Source organism: Copadichromis virginalis, linkage group LG23, assembly GCF_057382275.1.
Source record: "Copadichromis virginalis isolate Kocher_CV1m ecotype Utaka linkage group LG23, C_Virginalis_male_GT1.1, whole genome shotgun sequence".
In the NCBI taxonomy this organism is placed as follows: Eukaryota; Metazoa; Chordata; class Actinopteri; order Cichliformes; family Cichlidae; genus Copadichromis; species Copadichromis virginalis.
This window is the reverse complement of record NC_140639.1, coordinates 22313431-22332847: the sequence shown is the minus strand read 5'-3', so window position 1 is coordinate 22332847 and position 19417 is coordinate 22313431. Positions and strand designations below refer to the sequence as shown.

General features: G+C 43.7%; 1 protein-coding gene across 2 annotated transcripts in view; it reads left to right on the top strand.

The window, feature by feature from the left end:
* Positions 1 to 17544, top strand: part of styxl2 (serine/threonine/tyrosine interacting like 2) — a 31422-nt gene extending 13878 nt beyond the window's left edge. For both annotated transcript variants that reach the window (XM_085449801.1, XM_085449802.1), the window contains exon 6: positions 14376 to 17544. In XM_085449801.1, coding sequence (XP_085305927.1) covers positions 14376 to 17122 — 2747 coding nt within the window. In that variant the 3' untranslated portion in view covers positions 17123 to 17544. The remainder of the gene's footprint in view (positions 1 to 14375) is intronic.
* Positions 17545 to 19417: the final 1873 nt, after the last annotated feature.

Sequence of the window (19417 nt, the reverse complement as noted above, 5' to 3'; positions counted from 1 at the left end):
CTACCTGAACAACAACACACGCAGTATGTGGCAGGGAATTCAAGCTGTCACAAACTACAGGGGAACTACAACAACCACAGACCCCCGAGACACCACCCTACCAGACAGCCTCAACACCTTCTATGCCAGGTTTGACAGGCTGAACACACAGACTCCCTCAAAGGCCCCCAGTGACCCCACGGAGACCATCCTCCAGGTGACACACACACAGGTCCTGAAAGCTCTGAAAAGAAGTGAACCCCCACAAGGCTGTGGGACCCGATGAATTTCCTCCCAGAGTATTGAAGGCCTGTGGGGAACGGAGAGCAATCCGATTACTTTTTTCAAGTAACGAAGTTTACTATTGCAAAAATGGTAATTAGATTACCGTTACTTTCCCGTAGGAACGCTGCGTTACTGCGTTACTAAAACGAGAATTTTTGCGAGAATGTCTCATGACAATGACATAAGCGAGTGCGACGTTCGTGACAACAGCTGTGTGCAGATCAACAATGGATAATATATCGAGTGCGGGAGAGAATATGAGCGGGCAGCGTTTAAAGCGTGGAAGTACTGACCTTACTTTGAGTTTGATTCCATAAAACGTGACAAAAACATTAGTGTCTGTTGTGCGTGGGAAGAAAACGTGTTTTTACAGCGGAAAAAAACCCCTAAACTTCCAAGCAAGCACCGAGTGCGCTACGACGTAATGGGAAATTCACAGAGAAACTCGCGGATTCAACTGACTTCAACTGACCGCTGCGGCACACCTGCACCAGGGTAAACCTCCGCCTACCCCAGTCCTGCTTTACAGGTGAAAATAGAGCAACAGGACCGCTGAGTCTTTGATTTTATTTATTTTCTGCTGTGTTTCACTTGCATTTATTTAAAAGACTGAGTGTAAAACACCAAAAAACAATTTCGTTTATGTGCTGGAAAATAGGTTTAAATGTTAAACAAATTTCTTCCAGTCAGAGAATGTTGCATGTAATTAAATTTTTGCTTCATGCATAAAGTTAAAAGATTAAAACTAATAAAACAAGTTTTAAAAGGAGACTTTTTCATTTGATTACATTTTGTATGATGGATTATGCAGAAAAAGTTGAATTGGGCTGAAAGATCTATCGCTTTATCACCTATTCAGGTTGTAAATCATGTTTTTAAAAAGTAACTAAGTAATTAATTACTTTTGAAAATAAGTAATCAGTAAAGTAACGGGATTACTTTTTGGGGGAAGTAATCAGTAATTAGTTACTGATTACTTTTTTCAAGTAACTTGACCAACACTGGTGGGGAACAACTAGCTTGTGTGCACATGGATATCTTCAACCTGTCACTATCTCAGGCAGTAGTCCCACATATTTTTAAATCCTCCATCATTATACCAGTTCCCAAAAGACTGGACACATTCGCCCTCAATGAAATCAGGCCAGTGGCACTCACACCAGTCATTATGAAGTGTCTAGAAAAATTGGTTCTCACACACATCAACCACATGTTCCCTGACACTATAGACCCCCTCCAGTTTGCATCACCAATCAACAGTGTTGGGTAAGTTACTTTAAAATAGTAACTTAGTTACATTACTAGTTACTTCTCTCAAAAGTAACTCAGTTACTTCAAGTTACTCGTTACTTTCAAAGTAACTAGTTACTAGGGAAAGTAACTTTGGTTTTACTCAGAATTCTCTCGCTAATGTGTTGCTTCCATAACTTTGCCAGTCTTCTAGCTTGCTTACTTGCCACAAGTGCACTGTGCCACCTACCAATAGAAAGGAAAAGATAATGTGCATATTTCCACGAGAGAAATCCCACGCCTGGACCGTCATTGACTGCTGCCATGATTCTAGCCTACGTCACAGTGTCATGTGCGCCTTTTACATCCAACACAAAAACTGCAGTCGTGGTGCTTTGATTGTACTCAGAACTCAGAAATTCTTCCTTCTGAATAGGAAGATGTAGGTAACACCAGACTGCAGATGAGCTGCATACAGGGCTGGACTGGGACAGAAAATTGGCCTGGGCATTTTGACTAGAGACCGTCCATCCATCCATCTTCATCCGTTTTGTCCGGGGCCGGGTCGCGGGGGCAGCAGCCTAAGCAAAGAGGCCCAGACCTCCCTCTCCCCAGCCACCTCCTCCAGCTTATCCGGGGGAATACCAAGGCGGTCCCAGGCCAGCCGAGAGATATAATCTCTCCAGCGTGTCCTGGGTCTGCCCCGGGGCCTCCTCCCGGTGGGACATGCCTGGAACACCTCACCCAAGAGGCGCCCAGGGGGCATCCTTGTCAGATGCCCGAACCACCTCAGCTGGCTCCTTTCGATGTGGAGCAGCAGCTGCTCTACTCTGAGCCCCTCCCGGATGGCCGAACTTCTCACCCTATCTCTAAGGGAGAGGCCAGCCACCCTTCGGAGGAAGCTCATTTCTGCCGCTTGTATCCGCGATCTCGTTCTTTCGGTCACTACCCACAGCTCGTGGCCATAGGTGAGGGTAGGGACGTAGATCGACCGGTAAATTGAGAGCTTCGCTTTTACACTCAGCTCCCTCTTCACCACGACGGACCGGTGCAGCGTCCGCATTACTGCAGCTGCAGCCCCAATCCGTCTGTCGATCTCCGGCTCCCTTCTCCCATCACTCGCGAACAAGACCCCGAGATACTTGAACTCCTCCACTTGGGGCAGGAGCTCATCCCCGACCCGGAGTGGGCACTCCACCCTTTTCCGGCTGAGAACCATGGCCTCAGATTTGGAGGTGCTGATCCTCATTCCCGCTGCTTCACACTCGGCTGTGAACCATTCCAGTGCGAGCTGGAGGCCCTCACCCGATGAAGCCAACAGAACCACATCATCTGCAAAAATCAGAGATGAGATTCTGAGGCCACCAAAGCAAAAGCCCTCCGCCACTTGGCTGCGCCTAGAAATCCTGTCCATAAAAATTATGAACAGAACCGGAGACAAAGGGCAGCCCTGGCGGAGCCCATCACCCACCAGGAACGAGTCCGACTTATTGCCGGCAATGCGAACCAAGCTCTTGCAACGGTTGTATAGGGATCGAATGGCCCGTAGCAATGGGCCAGACACCCCATATTCCCGCAACACCTCCCACAGGACACCCCGAGGGACACGGTCGAATGCCTTCTCCAAGTCCACAAAACACATGTAGACTGGTTGGGCAAACTCCCATGCACCCTCAAGTATCCTGGAGAGGATAAAGAGCTGGTCCAGTGTTCCGCGACCAGGACGAAAACCGCATTGTTCCTCCTGTATCCGAGGTTCGACTAACGGACGAACTCTCCTTTCCAGCACCCTGGCATAGACTTTCCCAGGGAGGCTGAGGAGTGTGATCCCCCTGTAGTTGGAACACACCCTCCGGTCCCCTTTCTTAAAGATGGGGACCACCACCCCGGTCTGCCAGTCCACAGGTACTGCCCCTGATCTCCACGCAACATTGCAGAGGCGTGTCAACCAGGACAGCCCTACAACGTCCAGAGCCTTCAGGAACTCGGGGCGGACCTCATCAACACCAGGGGCTCTGCCACCAAGGAGTTGTTTAACTGCCTCAGTGACCTCGCCCCCGGAAATTGGCGGGTCATTCTCCTCATCCCCAGACTATGCTTCCTCCTCGGAAGACGTGTCAGTGGGATTAAGGAGGTCCTCGAAGTATTCCTTCCACCGCCTGACAATTTTCTCAGTCGACGTCAGCAGCGCTCCGCCAGCACTATACACAGTGCAGGTAGAGCACCGCTTTCCCCTCCTGAGACGTCTGATGGTTTGCCAGAATCTCTTCGAGGCAGTCCGAAAGTCTTTTTCCATGGCCTCTCCGAACTCCTCCCACACCCGAGTTTTTGCTTCAGCCACTGCCCGAGCCGCATTCCGCTTGGCCTGTCGATACCTGTCGGCTGCCTCCGGAGTCCCACAGGCTAACCAAGCCCGATAGGACTCCTTCTTCAGCCTGGTGGCTCCCTTCACCTCTGGTGTCCACCATTTGGTTCGGGGATTACCACCACGGCAGGCACCAACCACCTTGCGGCCGCAGCTCAATGCAGCAGCTTCGGCAATGGAGACGCTGAACATGGTCCATTCGGACTCAATGTCCCCAGTCTCCCTCGGAATGCTGTTGAAGCTCTGCCGGAGGTGTGCGTTGAAGATCTCGCGGACTGAGGCCTCTGCTAGACGTTCCCAGCACACCCTCACTACGCGTTTAGGTGCACCAGGTCTGTCCAGCGTCTTCCCCCGCCACCTGATCCAACTCACCACCAGGTGGTGATCAGTTGACAGCTCAGCCCCTCTCTTTACCCGAGTGTCCAGAACATATGGTCGCAGATCTGCTGATACGATTACAAAATCGATCATCGACCTACGGCCTAGAGCGTCCTGGTGCCACGTGCACTTATGGACACTCTTATGTTCGAACAGGGTGTTCGTTATGGCCAAACTGTGATTAGCACAGAAGTCCAATAACAGAGCACCGCTCGGGTTCAGATCAGGGAGGCCGTTCCTCCCAATCACGCCCCTCCAGGTCTCGCTGTCGTTACCCACGTGAGCATTGAAGTCTCCCAGCAGGACAACAGAGTCTCCAGGTGGAGCACCCTCCAGCACCCCCCCCCCCAGGGACTCTAAGAAGGCTGGGTACTCTGAACTGCCACTCGGCGCATAAGCGCAGATGACAGTCAGGACCCGTTCCCCGACCCTAAGGCGCAGGGAACAAACCCTCTCGTCCACCGGGAAAAACCCCAACGTACCGGCAGCAAGCCGAGGGGATATTAGGATACCCACCCCAGCCCGCCGCCTCTCACCAGGGGCAACTCCAGACTGAGACAGAGTCCAGCCCCTCTCCAGGAGACTGGTTCCAGAGCCCAAGCCATGCGTAGAGGTGAGCCCGACTATATCTAGCCGGTACCTCTCAACCTCACGCACTAACTCAGGCTCCTTCCCCACCAGAGAGGTGACATTCCATGTCCCTATTGCCAGTCTTGGCAGCCGGGGGTCAGTCCTCCAGGGCCTCCGCTCCTGGCCGCCACCCGGCACACAACTACTACACACAACTAGAGACCGGCCCACCATTATAGCAAAAATCATAAAGCCTTTGAATGAAAACAAACACTGTTGTGACAGTGATGTACACTGTTCTGATGGTATATATGCATCAATCTATCAATTGTTTGTTGTAAGATTCAGATAATTATTTTTTAAAAGCTAGACATTTTAAATGAGAATAAGAAAGAAAAGTATTTCTTTGTGCCCCCCTTTCCCCGTTAATGCCCTACCTGGCCCCCCTGGCAACACTTTGCTAGATCCGCACCTGCACAGTTACCAGCTGTCAGCTACATAAAAAAGGATCCTGGGGTTATTTGTCTCTCAGAAACAGTTCATAACTTCCCTTCAACTCGTTCATGTTAACTAAAAGGTAAACCTGTTTCTCCATCACAGCTCTGATGATCCAGTAAGGACATCTCCTGGTTTCATCTTCATGTTTCTCTCTCACCAGATAACCAAACCATATCATGACCAGCAGCTTTTACAGCTGTGGCTCCAGCAAACATCAGCTGATACTAGAAATTAATATTAAATAAATTCTAACAACAGCTGATCAAGCTTAAACGTGCTGCTGTTGTTTAGCGCGACATCCGCTGGTTTCCTCTTTCGGCGCAAAGTGGGCGATAAACAAACAAGAGAGCCGATCAGCTGATCACTGATCAGTTTTCATGATTGAAGCAGAAACGGGAGAGGGAGGGGGGAGAGGATGAGAGAAGAAGAGGCAGCTGTGCAGCGTAAACACAGAATAACTCCAGCTTTGTGCCTTTTTCATTGTAGCTGAATTACGGGACAAACTGTTCCTTTTCACCTCAATAAGAAACGCGTAATATTTTCTCTGAATACCAGACGGGAGGGTTGGCAACTCTAATAACTTATGAACAAAATAAAGTTCAACATCATTAACTTCATAGCACCCACCCAGCTGTATAGAAACCCCGTCATGCTAGCTAGCACGCAGTACGGAAAAAGTCAGAATAACGAAAATAAACTCCACCTAAACTTGGTTTATATCTGACCCAGAGAGACTGCAGGTCATAACTTCTTACCTGAAGTTCAGTTCACACTTGGACCGGCGGCCGCCTCGGGTCTCTTTGCGTTCTTCATCCACCTGCTGGCCTCCACCACTTGCTAATGTTACTGAATCTGTGGAAGCTCCGCGATAGCCACCACACGAAGTAACGAGTAACGACTAGAGATGGCACGATACCACTTTTTTATGTCCGATACCGATATCATAAATTTGGATATCTGCCGATACCGATATGAATCCGATATAGTGTTTTTTAATCAACAAAACAGTTTTTTAAAATATCTTGCTGCATTTCGCAAGTCTGCAAGTTCATACTCAAGTTTAAAACAACAACTACACTAAAGCTATTCTGTTATACCTGTATACAAAAAAAATATTTCATAGTTCAGCAATACTGATCAATCTAATAAACTTAAACCTACACCATCCTCACTATTCTGGTATTTTAAAGAGTACTTAGCGTAAATATTAAGCAACCTAACTAATAGGGTTCCAACTCCCAGCAACAACAAAAATAAATAAATAAAAAATAGGGAACCACCCCTCACGCTCCACCTCATGATGCTTAATCGACGTAATCAACCTTAATTTGATGAAGTGTGAAAAAAATGCACAGAAATCAATTATTTTTTCAAGAAATATTAAATAGATTCAACATCTTTCTTCAACAAAATTGCAGACTGCACAGATGGTACCTTCCCAAAGTAAAAAGTACTATAGCTTACTAGGGTATATATATTAGACTTAATAGTCACTATATACAGTAATTGACTTCTATTCATTTTACATCAAATTAAAACTTTGGGTGTCAGATAATTATTTATTAAAAGCTCGACATTTTAAATGAGAATAAGAAAGAAAAGTATGTCTTTGTGCCCCCTTTTCATGTTAATGCCCTATCGGCCCCCCTGGCTAAACTTTGCTAGATCCGCCCCTGCACAGTTACCAGCGTCAGCTACGTAGAAAAAGATCCTCGAGTAGAAAGTAATATTAAATAAATTCTAACAACAGCTTATCAAGCTTAAACGTGCTGCTGTTGTTCAGCCGCTGGTTTCCTCTTTCTGGTGCAAAGTGGGCCAAAAGCAAACTAGAGACACGGACTCGCGACAGAAAAGCCGATCAGCTGATCGTTAAGCAGTTTCATGATTGAAGTAGCAGCAGGAGAGGCAGTCGCTTGTTAAGCTTAACGCAGGAATGCTTTACAAACATTCAGAGATGGACTTACACACTTGCTTTACTTCTCTCGGGGATAACTTTGTCGGAGATGAAATGCCAGGTTGCTAGCGAAGCTCCAAATGCTATCCAGACCACCGACAGGTCCCGCATGCCACAGCCGCTCTATCACGTGATGCATACTGCTCCGACGTGCTAGCGTTCTGAGGCGAGTTACGGCGTGTTGCAAGTTTTGTGAGGTGCTTTCGTGATATTTAATGGATCGGATTACATTTTTTATTTTTCTCCGATATCCGATCCAGTAATTTAGGTCAGTATCGGACCGATACCGATACGTAATATCGGATCGGTCCATCTCTAGTAACGACCCTATCTAAATCCCAGTAACGACTAACGCGTTCCTGATTTTGGCATAATAACTAGTTACCGTGCTCGTTACCACAATAATAACGTAGTTACTGTAACGCGTTAGTCCCAACACTGCCAATCAATCAGTGGATGATGCAACAGCAATAGCCCTGCAACACACACTGCAACACCTGGAAAGCAACAGAACACATGTCAGGATGCTCTTCCTGGACTACAGCTCTGCATTCAACACCATCCCCCCAGGCAAGCTGACAGAAGCAGACAGACCTTGGCATCCCGACTCTGACCCGTAACCGGATTCTGGACGTTTTGACAGACAGACCACAAGTGGTGAGCATAGGAGGTGCTCACAGTCAGCACAGGATCTCCACAGGGCTGCTGTCTCAGCCCCAAGCTCTTCACCCTGTACACCTATGACTATGTCTCCACCAAGGAAAACTCCATCGTCATCAAATACGCTGACGACACCACCATCATGGGGCTCATCAAGGAGTGGGTACACGACTCTGGTAGACAGTGTTCATTCCTACAGAGAGGAAAATGACCTCATCCTCAACCCTGCCAAAAAAAGAGAGAATTATTAGGGACACACACCATCCAGCTCACCCTCTGCACAGACACAAAAATTGTTACGTACAATCTGAGACACAACAAAGCAGACAGCATCATCACAGAACAAGGTTTTTCAACTGCTTCTTTCCCGCAATTGTCAGACTGATAGCTAACAAAAAACAACTGAACACTTAAAATAACACAGCACTACTTTACCTCATTTTGAATGTACAAAAATCACTTATTAATGTGCAATACTTACTGAGATCTGTGAAATGTGCAATATTATGTGTACAATACTATTACACTGTTTATATATAATATACTATTAATATACTTCTTCTGTTTGTCTACCACCACTATGTCCAGTTGGTTAGCCACCACCATTTTGTCCATCTGTATCTCAAAGTCCCACAGGATCTTAGCTTGGTCATTCTCCACCGTCCTTGGGGGCATCACCCATTTTGAACAGGACTTCCAGGCCGTATTTGGCCTGGAAGTCCTGGCTATGTCTGGCATAGTATACAGAAACATCAAATACAGGCCAGGACTTCCAGGCCAAATACGGCCTGGAAGTCCTGGCCTGTATTTGATGTTTCTGTATACTATGCCAGACACTTGCTTATGGAGTTCCATATGTGCCCTGCTTGCTAGCATCTTGCACCCTGCTGTTATGTGCTGGGTTGTGCTGGATTTATATCTTGATGTCAGTGGCTTCTATCTCCTCCTTTGGCCAACTTATTATCCCATCCAGGTACCTGATCAGGTACCTGGATGGGATGGCATAGATATTGATCTTGTTCTTACAGTTCACCTGACTCCTCAGGACTTGCCAACACTCTGCAGGTACTTGGTGGTTCCAGCTTTCCCAGTGGCCTCTTCATGATTCCCATTTGCCTGTAGGATCCCCAGGTACTTGTACCTCTCCTCTATGCCTGCAATGTTGCCTTCTGGTAGTTGGATCCCCTCAGTTCTGACTACCTTCCCTCTCTTTGTTATCATCCGACTACATTTCTGCAGTCCGAACAATATTCTGATGTCATTGCTGTATATCCTGGTGGTGTGGATCAGTGAATCGATGTCTCATTCACTCTTGGCATAAAGCTTGATGTCATCCATGTACAGGAGGTGGCTGCTCCATTCAGAAGTCGGTATCCATAGCCAGTCTTGTTGATGATCTTACTGTGGGGGTTCAGGCCTATGCAGAAGAGCAATGGGGACAGAGCACCTCCTTGGTAGATCTCACACTTGATGGTGACCTGTGCTATGGGCTTGAAGATTGCCTCTAGTGTTATCCGCCACATCCTCATTGAATTCCTGATGAAGGCTCTTAGGGTCCTGTTGATCTTGTATAGGTCAGGCCTTGGCCAGTTCTAGACAGGCATATATGAGGGGCCAGACAGAAATATAAAGGGGGCACATGGTGGCAATGGAGGCGGGAAAGGTGTGGGGGTTGGGTGGGGTGCTCTGGATTAGGGCTGCCACAAACTATTATTTTCATAGTCGACTAGTCACCGATTATTTTTGCAATTAGTCGACTAATCAGATCATGCATCCATTTGACGTAAAACGTACATTTTATTGCACCTGCATGCATCGACTCTTATGTACCTATCATTAGCTTACAGCTTGAAGTGTTTAAGGTATGTGGTAACTAAAAATAAAGACAAAATGATAGTCTATTAAACCTTTAATGAAATTTGCAGATTGAATTTCCTTGCTATCGAAAATATAACAGGACACTGGAGTAAACAATAACATTTTTAAGTTATCTAAGTGATTTATATATCATGTTTAACCTGAGTAGCGAAAGACCGCAGGGGGTTAGAAAACGATGTGCCCGGAGTTCGCTGTTCTCGCCAGCTCTAATGAGCCTTGAACCTCCAGCTAGCTATTGAGCTGGTGGGTAACAGACGTCTCCGAAAACGTCAGAGCACTTTTGCAAATATGTGATGTCTTGATAAATCGAGGAGATATTTGAAGTTTACACAGCTACATTCTCGCCTGAAAATATCTTAAAAGTTTATTTTGTGACCCAGAAAGAGTAATATTAAAACCAAGTAGCTACCACCACTGCTGAAAACTGGAAGCCAAACAGGCAAAAGTACATTCTTCGCAGCTACGCTTCATCTCAGAGGCAGGTTAATAAGTTGGACTGAACTTAACCACAATACTTTGACATGGGTTCTTTATAAACTTGAGTCCAACTTGAAGGCGGTGGCAAGATGCATCAAATTGATGTATAGCTGGGTGTAAGGTGGGGTGTGAGTTCTCTGCCGAGTCCTGTGTGAGCCTGCACAAACAGCGCACGGAGGTAAAGAGCAAACGAGATGTGAAACCTATCATCTCATTTGTGCCTTTTCCAGCGGATTTTTCAGCTACTGTAGTAAATCTTGTCCATATTCAGTTTGTGGGTAATCTATTATTTTCTTTCTCAACTTCTAAAAATTTGACTTAAGGGGGCAGGACGTTTGTTTAAGGGGGCATTGCCCCCTCTTGCCCCAGCATATAGCCGGCCCCGGGTCAGGCATTCCAGGATCCAGGTGTGAGGCATTGAGTCATAGGCCTTCTTGTAATCAATCCAGGCAGTGCACAGGTTGGTCAGCTTAGTCTTGCAGTCTCAGCTGACTGCTCGGCCTACCAGTAGCTGTTGTTTTGCACCTTTGGTATTCTTGCCAATCCCTTTCTGTGCCCCGCTCATGTATTGACCCATGTGCTTGTTCATCTTAGCTGCTATGATGCCTAACAGGAGCTTCCATGTGGTACTGAGGCAGGTTATAGGCCAGTCGTGGGATGGGGCCGGTCCCATCTGGGGGTCCTTGAGGATCAGGACCATCCGGCCTTCAGTTAGCCATCCAGGTGTCTCTTGTCAATGATCAGCTGGTTCATTTGTGCTGCCAGAAGCTCATGGAGTGCAGTCAGCTTCTTTAGCCAGTAGGTGTGAACCATGTCGGGGCCTGGTGCTGTCCAACTCTTCATACTGGACACCCTTTCTTGTATGTCTGCCACTGTGATGGTTACTGGTCCCTTTTCAGGGAGGTTGCTGTGGTCTGCTCTCAGATCCACTAACCACTGAGCATTGCTGTTATGGGTTGCATCCATCTCCCATATGCTCTTCCAGTATTGTTTCATTTCCGATGTGAAAGACTGTTAAAGACATATAGAAAATGATTGCTTTTTAAGTTGTTACAGCTAAAAAACAAAACTGTGAACATTGAAATAGTTTAATATGTAAAGTGTTGTTGTTTAAATTAGGTTGTATTTACCTCATTTTAAGATTTTGTAAGGACAAGACATTTTTTAATTATGTCTCAATCAATAAACCCTTACTTTACAGAGAGGGTACTCCAGAACGTGATATCACCATGGGTAAAACCACTCAAAATCAAATAAAAGTTCATATTTAAAGTATTTATAATCAATAAATTTATAATAGGAAGGGTTGAAGAAAATTTGCTTTTTACATTCTTATATCCATCTACTTACTGGTGAGCCTATAGCCCTGATTGTCATTGCTCTGTATGTCCACTTTATAATAAATGTCTTATTCATTTCTTGACCTGAAGGCATCCTCTTCATCTGACATTAGAAATGGAAGTTGGGAAACCTTGAGACTTTTTTTTTTGTCTGTTTTCATCCATGCTGCATTTTCTGGTCTCTGGTTCCCACAGACTTTTAACTATTCATTTATTCTCTTATTTAGCTCACAGTCATGATCCACAATGCACTTATTTTTCCAGATTTATAATACATATCTCCAGGTGAAGGTCAACAGCGATACAATGAAATATTCCAAACAACTGATCTGTAATTTCTCATCGTCACAGCTTCTGAGAACATCCTGGAAGAGGCTGACACAGTCACTGTGCTGTTGATTGTGTTTCTTAATTAACATGCCCTAAAATATTGCCTGAAAACTTCATAAACAACAGCTTAATAATACAGTTACACCAAAAATTTGATGGACAAAGAAACAGTTTTTGTAGTTTGGCCTCCGTATGCAACATTTTAAACCACTCGGTAAGATATGATTAAAGTGCCTCTACCAATTTTACTTCAAGATGTATTGTGTTAACTGTTATGGATATATATTTTTCAGAGGGTTAACAGTTCTTGTAAAAACTAAAAGTCAGTGATTTCCTGAAGTCTCAAATCCATTGAAATCACCAAATGTTGCATTTCCTTCATTGAGATGCTCTACCAGGCCTTTACTGCAGCAACCTTCAGCTTCTGCTTGTTTGTGGGTCTCTCTGCATCACGTTTTAGCTATAATAACTGAAAAGCTGCCCTACTGGGTTGCAATCAGGTGACTGATGTGGTCATCTGAGAAACTCTTGGGTTTTATTTTTATTATGCCTCGGGGGTGGACAGCAGTCACATCGTCAGTAGACACTAGACGCCTGTTTCCACTGGCAGCCATACTTGCCCATTCCATAACACTGCCTCTACCAAATCATGTGGTATCCCTTAGATCATGAGTTGTCTTCTTCTCTATCCCACTCTCTTCCCATCATTCTGGTACATTATCCTTGGTTTCAACTGTTTCTCCTCTTCTCTGGTCTAATCTGTCTCTCCTTTTCTTGAGTGTAACCAGTAGTTGTACATTGTTGTTAAGTCTCTGTATTTACATTCATGAAGCTGTCACCTGAATATAGACTTTAAAAGTGATATATCCACCTCCCCAAGAGTGTTCTTAAAATGATTAAATTGTGTGAACTTGTTTTTCTTAACCATGGAAATAATACTATCGTTATGATTTTTACTCATCTTCCTTCAGGCCTTTTGATGTTGCTGAACTAGTCATTATAGTCACTGCTTTTAAAAATGTATCTGACTGTTAATTTGGCTGCTCCTAACATTTTTTGTTATTTCTCTAAGATTTCATCAGGTTTATTCAACCTGATGATGACCTGTTTGATATGCAATGACCTTCATCTGGGCCTTATATTTAAAATTATGGAGAAAAGCAATAAAATAAAAAATTCAACTCTGAATTAACTTCAGATATCATGTCTACTCCATTTGTCATTAAGTAAAGGGACAGTCCTAACCTGGCCATGAAAGTGGATGTCAGCCTGTTATGAGCCTGAAAATGGGTGTATAAACATGTGTGTAATTCCTAATGGATCTGTGGAACATTTTACCACTGGAACATAACATCCTGTATATTTTCTATGCATTAAATCATAAACACTTACATAAACATTAAGAATAGAATATTCACTTAAATGTTTTAAATGTTAAATGTTTTTCACGCTGATAAATATGAATCTATATATATTGCAACACCTTAAACTATTTACCAGACTAAGTAAGCCGCTCATAAATGTATAATATCAATGTATTTGTTTTATTTATAGTATCTGCTATATTTGCACTTGTCAGTTAATATTGTAGAAATCGTCACTGTGGTAGCACAGATACCACAGAGTGGGGTTTGCATATTGCTTATTGTGTTTAAAAAGGCCTTTAAAGCAAGTTTTAACATGTCTTAGGATATAGAATAAGATATGAAGCAATTAATACAGCCAGAAGCTGCATTATCAACAATAGAATCCCTCCCACTCAAACTTCTGTTTACAGCATTTATAATCAATGGTTTTAAAATAATAGGTGTTGAAGAAAGGAAACTCTTTACTTTACAGTAATTTTCAGTTAAGCTGCGTGGCTGTGACACACTTATAACCTTGAATTTGTCCACAGCATGCTGCTGGTTCTAAAAGAAAAAGCTCTTAAAAGCCTTTCCTTCCTGACCTGTTTATCTAAAACCAGCAGGCAGTCACACACAAATATATACTGGTGAATACAGTGGAGCATTTAGGTAAATAAATAGATAGACATTTCCTCTAAAGAGTGTGAAGACAAAGACTAAAGATTGGTCATAAATAAAATAAAATATTGGACATATATATTGGTCATAAAACAATCTTTTTTCTTCATAAACATTATAGAAAGGGATTCAGCACACTTAAGTTGAAACATATAAAACCTAAAATGTAATAAGTTATTGCTTTGTCAACGGTTTTGCTGCCCTCATCTGATCATAGGCCATTATTGCAAGTTTAACTAGATTAACTACATTAATCTATTGCAGACATCAAAACTGATGTATACTGTGGACTATTTCATGTAGAATTTGTACATACATAACATACTTCATTTACTTTGGGTGTAGCTGAGTAATGGTATTTGCCTCAACTCTTCATTATTGGTAATCATTGTTCCCTTTACTTGCAGGAAAGGTTCTTGTTGTTTCTATGATGGGCATCAGTCGTTCTGCTATCCTGGTGGCTTGCTACCTGATGATCTTCCAGAACATGACCATCATGGAGGCTCTGACCTCAATCAGGAAAAAACGTGCCATCAACCCCAACGAAGGCTTCCTGAAGCAGCTGAGAGAGTTCAATGAGACCCTCATGGAGGAGCGAGATGATGACGACGAAACACTAAGCCAGTGCTCTGTGATTGATGCTCGAGCGCGTGCTCGCATCTTTGGGGAAGAGGATGATGAGGATACGGACACAGAGGAAGAGCAGAGTATGATTGAGGTGAAAGCGAACTCCATTATGATGGAGGAGGAGGAGGATGGAGAAAGTGTGATGAGCAGCGTTGCCTCCTCTGCAGCTGCTGCAGCACTTAAAAGTGGTTTGACTGGAGCACAGAATGGGTTCAACAACCAGGTATCCAATGGTGTCCCAAATAAGTTTGTTCTATCTGAACAAGGGGGCAAGGAAGATGGGGATGATGATGATGATGGTCTGGACAGCATGATTCAGGAGTGGCAGAGGAGGAATGAAAAATACCAGAATGATGAGTGGTGGGAGGCACAGCTGAACACTGATGGGGAAGATGAGCAGTCTCTTCCGGGGGTTTTTACAAAGAAGACAAAAGAAGTTGGAGACACTGATGTGGAGAGCGTAACCAGTGAGGACATACGAGCTGTGAAAGAGCGGCTGAAGCGTCGCAACAGACGCCCACCCTCTGACACAATGTCCACCTCCAGCTGCATGAGTTACTCTGATCTTTGGAAGCAGCGGCTTAAGGAGATCGAAGAGCAAGCAGCTGCTCGGTACCGCAAGAAAGAAGATGATGAAGGCAGTGAGAGCACTGCCACTGAAGACGAAGGAGTAAAGAAGACGATTGATGATGAAGTAGATAGCATCCTCTCTGACACCAGCTCCATGTTTAACTTCTGTCAGAAGAATAAGGAGAAGATGTCACCATTGGAACGTTGGCGAATCAAGAGAATCCAGTTTGGGTGGAACAAGAAAGATCGTGAGGATGGAGAGAAAAGTTCTGTTGGTGATGGTGAGGAAGAAGCCAGGACACCATCTCTGCAAGACGTCAATCTGACAGCGTATCAGGCATGGAAGCTGAGGCAGCAGAAGCGTCTCGGGGAAGAGAACACAGATGAGATTCTGGAGCTGAGCAGAGGCGAGGACTTAGCAACAATCAGAAGAAGACAACGACGTGAAGAGCTTCTGGAGCGTTCAAAGAAAACTTTAGAAGAAAGCCAGTCCGTATGTGGCTGGGAAACAGAAAGTTGCGTTAGTGGTGGTACGATACCTCTATCTGCCTTCTGGGCTGGAGCTGGTGTTACAGGGCCGCCAAGTGTTGCCAATGATGACAATATGTCCATGCTCAGTGGTAGATCTTCCATAATTTCTTCAGTTTCCCAGGCTCGCAGCACAAGATCCTCACAGTTTGGAATCCCAGCAAATCCTGTGCCACCAGTACCGCCGATCCTCCCAGTTCCAACTGTGCAGGGCCCTGGAGGTGAACCAATGGTCAATCTGGCTAGCATCCAAAACTGGATTGCTAATGTTGTTTCAGAAACAATCAAACAGAAGCAGAGTGAAATGAGCCTTCCTCCTCCATCACGTGCCGGGTCTGAATTGAGCTTTGGTGCTCCATCAAACGTGATTTCAAGGCGCAGTGTCGATGATGACAAAGCATCCTTGCTGAGTGGTGCTTCCTACTCCAGCTCTCTGTCACAAGATCGAGGCAGGGCAGCATCAGTCCTCTCCAGTGGCGGTTCAAGCAGCATCTCCGGTCTCAGTGGTAGAGGCTCAGCATTAGGCTCTAACCTTGGCTCCACCCTAGGCTCAAAGAAAAACAAGATCACCACTACCAGTGTTCCTCTCTTCAGCCTCTTCCAGGACCAAGTTAACCTGGATAAACTGGATGCCATGGACAAGGAGATCAAGTCAGAGATGAGGGACAAGATGTCTACCTATGAAAAGAAGAAGATCCTGGAAGACAACAAACGCAGTACTCTGTTTAAGAAAAAGAAGCCAAAGGAGGATGAAGATGAGGAGGAGGAAAGGAAGAAGAAAGAGGAGGAGTTTCTTGAGGAGACAAAGAAAAAGGAGAAACCAAAGAGGACTTACGGTCTATCGGGGTGCCTGAATCTTAACCCAGCGCTGGAGAAAGATAAAAACACCAACATTGATGACTGGCTGAAAAGTGTCAGGCCTCCCCCGAGAAAACCAGCTTCAGGAACTGAAGCTGGTCCATCAGAGGACCCCTATGATGATCTTGATGCCTCAGCTTCTGAATTTGACTTCTCAAGCAGAAGAGCCTCTTATGCTGCTGACGAAGATGATGATGAGGAAACGTATGGCATTACTTCCAGATACCGAGCCAGGTTACACGAAGATCTATCAAGTGAAGACACAGAATATTCCTGCAATGGCTTCACACAATCCCACAGCTACAGCCAACCGGGAAGACCGTACGGCGCTGTTCATCATTCACGATACGAAAGCAATGAGACAGAAGGGAGAAGGACTAGGAGACAGGAAGCCACAGAAGAGGAGGAGGATGACATCTCCACCTTCATTGCCCAAACCAGGCAGAGGATTAGGGCTCGAGCTGCCGCGGAGGCTGAAGACGACGAGGTTCTCGCTGCTTGGAGAGCTCAGCAGGAGGCAAAGCGAGAGAAGCAAAACTTAGAAAATACTACTGATGCAGACAGGTTTTAGAAAATGTAAAAGAGCCAATTCTGTGCTGCTGCTGCTGCTGCTGCTAGCTCACACAAAGCTCTTTTTGTTTGGTCGAGGAGTGAAAACAAAGGATGTACAAATTGCAATAATTCTAATGCACAAAAAACACTAGCATTCACATCCATAGAAAAATATGCACCTTGACCTTTTCATATTACATCAGCACTGCAAAGAAATTAAGGATTTGAGCCTGTTTTACTATTAAAATGGAAGAAATACACAATACAGTTCTCAGTTAAGGTTTTTCTTGTACCACAATTGAATGTAAAACACAATGAATGCAAATTTTCATAGAAAAGATGATGTGAAACTTCTAAAAAAAAAAAAAAATAGGAAAAGTCCCTCGAATTTGTACTCTTGCACAATTTTACTATTGTAATAAATTTTCTGATGAATGATGATTTGGGCTTTTTATTTGGTTTAATGGCTCCTAATAAAGCTGCATCATAAAGGTTGTTTTCATCTTTTGTGATGAAAAAAAATTGAAAACCTCCATAACTTACTACAAAAAAACAAAAAATTAAATGGTAAAAATAAACAGAAACACAAACAAGTTGTATTTATAAAATATTTGTGCAGGTGACAAAGCAATCACTATTACTAGAATGTTTTTTGGAATGAATATAATTGTCACTTGCAGGAAGTGGGACTGATGGCTTTTTATGCAGACAAAAATATGTTTTTTTACTTACTAATTTGATGTTTTGATGTTAATAACTTGTTTTGTTGCTTAACAAAAGCCACAATATGCTTCACAAAAACAGCAGCTCATTTCAAAAACTTAAGCAAGGTTTAAAGTGTGAAAAAGGACATAGTGAGGGGGGAATGAAGAGCTAAAACTAGTCATTCACCCACTAAGGTTTAGACAGTTAGGCATGTAACACACACACACCATGCAAACAGTTAAAATACAGGAAGGGGATTGGAGATGGGTGTAACACTGTTTCATTTTTGTAAACACACAGCATGTGGTCATGAGCATGGCATTTCTCGTGTTATACTGCCACATCTTGGACACTAAATGCAATTGCTTTTGAGATTTATACAATTTTTAAATTATGCAAAATGTGAAGATAACATCATTTACAAAATACCATAATATTTCTTTAACTGTAGTGGTATAGATGTGGTTTCAGTGAGATAACAACTATGTGCTGTGTAGTGGATGGGAAATATGGAAATAATTCCACTACATGTGAAACTGTAACATACTTTAAAGCTTATAATGCTTTACATAGCACAGTGGGATAAACCGCAGCAGGAGTGCTGATCTTCAAGCTCTTATATGTACATTTAAAGTCAGATAAAAGGCTCAGCCAAGGAGTCTGTACTGCTGTATAATTACAGGATTTTGGTTTTATGCTCTGGTTTTAGAACCTTTGCTTTTACTGCACATTTCAAAATTATTTATTATCATAATGTTATAGAACACACCTGGGATCATTTTTATACCCTGGCATGTTTAATAATTTGTGGAGTTTTTCTACTTTATTTTTATATAAATTTTAAACATGAAAACATGGTGAGCAGTTTGCATGAAGATAGCATAAGTTCGAAAACTAAAAATGTATTATTTAGAGGGGAAACTGTTAAAAGGAAATCAATGCAAGCTGTTACACTTTCAGAACATTTTGTTCTTTTTAACTCATGTACTTGACTGTTTACTCTCTCACTGGAGCATTTTTCAAAACGCTCCTGTTATCTGCTGGTTACACATGCTCTTAGAGAGGACCAATTGTGCTTTTCATCATTTTCTGTCTCATATATCCTGTTCAAGTAGTGCATTTTCAATATAAGCATGACCTAGTTGTCAAACATAAGTACAGGTAATCCTGTAGCCAAAAGCTTCAGACTACTGTCAACACTCAGTTTCTAATAGTTTTTCTTACTCTTGGCTCTGTTTTATCTCAATTAGAGGTCATGTCTTTTCATGGTGATGCCAGGTACAGGCAATCAGCCAATGAGAATGAAGTTGTTTTAAAGACAGTGAAACAAAAGAGCATGAGGGGATGGACTGAGAGGGAGTCTAATATCCACAGACAATTAAGACCACCTCCTTTCAGAACTGTCTTAATTCTTTGTGGCATACGTTTTAGTCCATGTTGAGATGACAGCATCACACACTTGCTGCAGATTTGTCTGCAGTTTCATCACATCACAAAAGAGCTCTACTGGGTTGTAATCTGGTGATTTGGGGTCTATCTCTGTACAGTAAACTCACTGTCATGTTCAAGAAACCAGTTTTAGATGATTTGAACTTTGGTGAGTTATCCT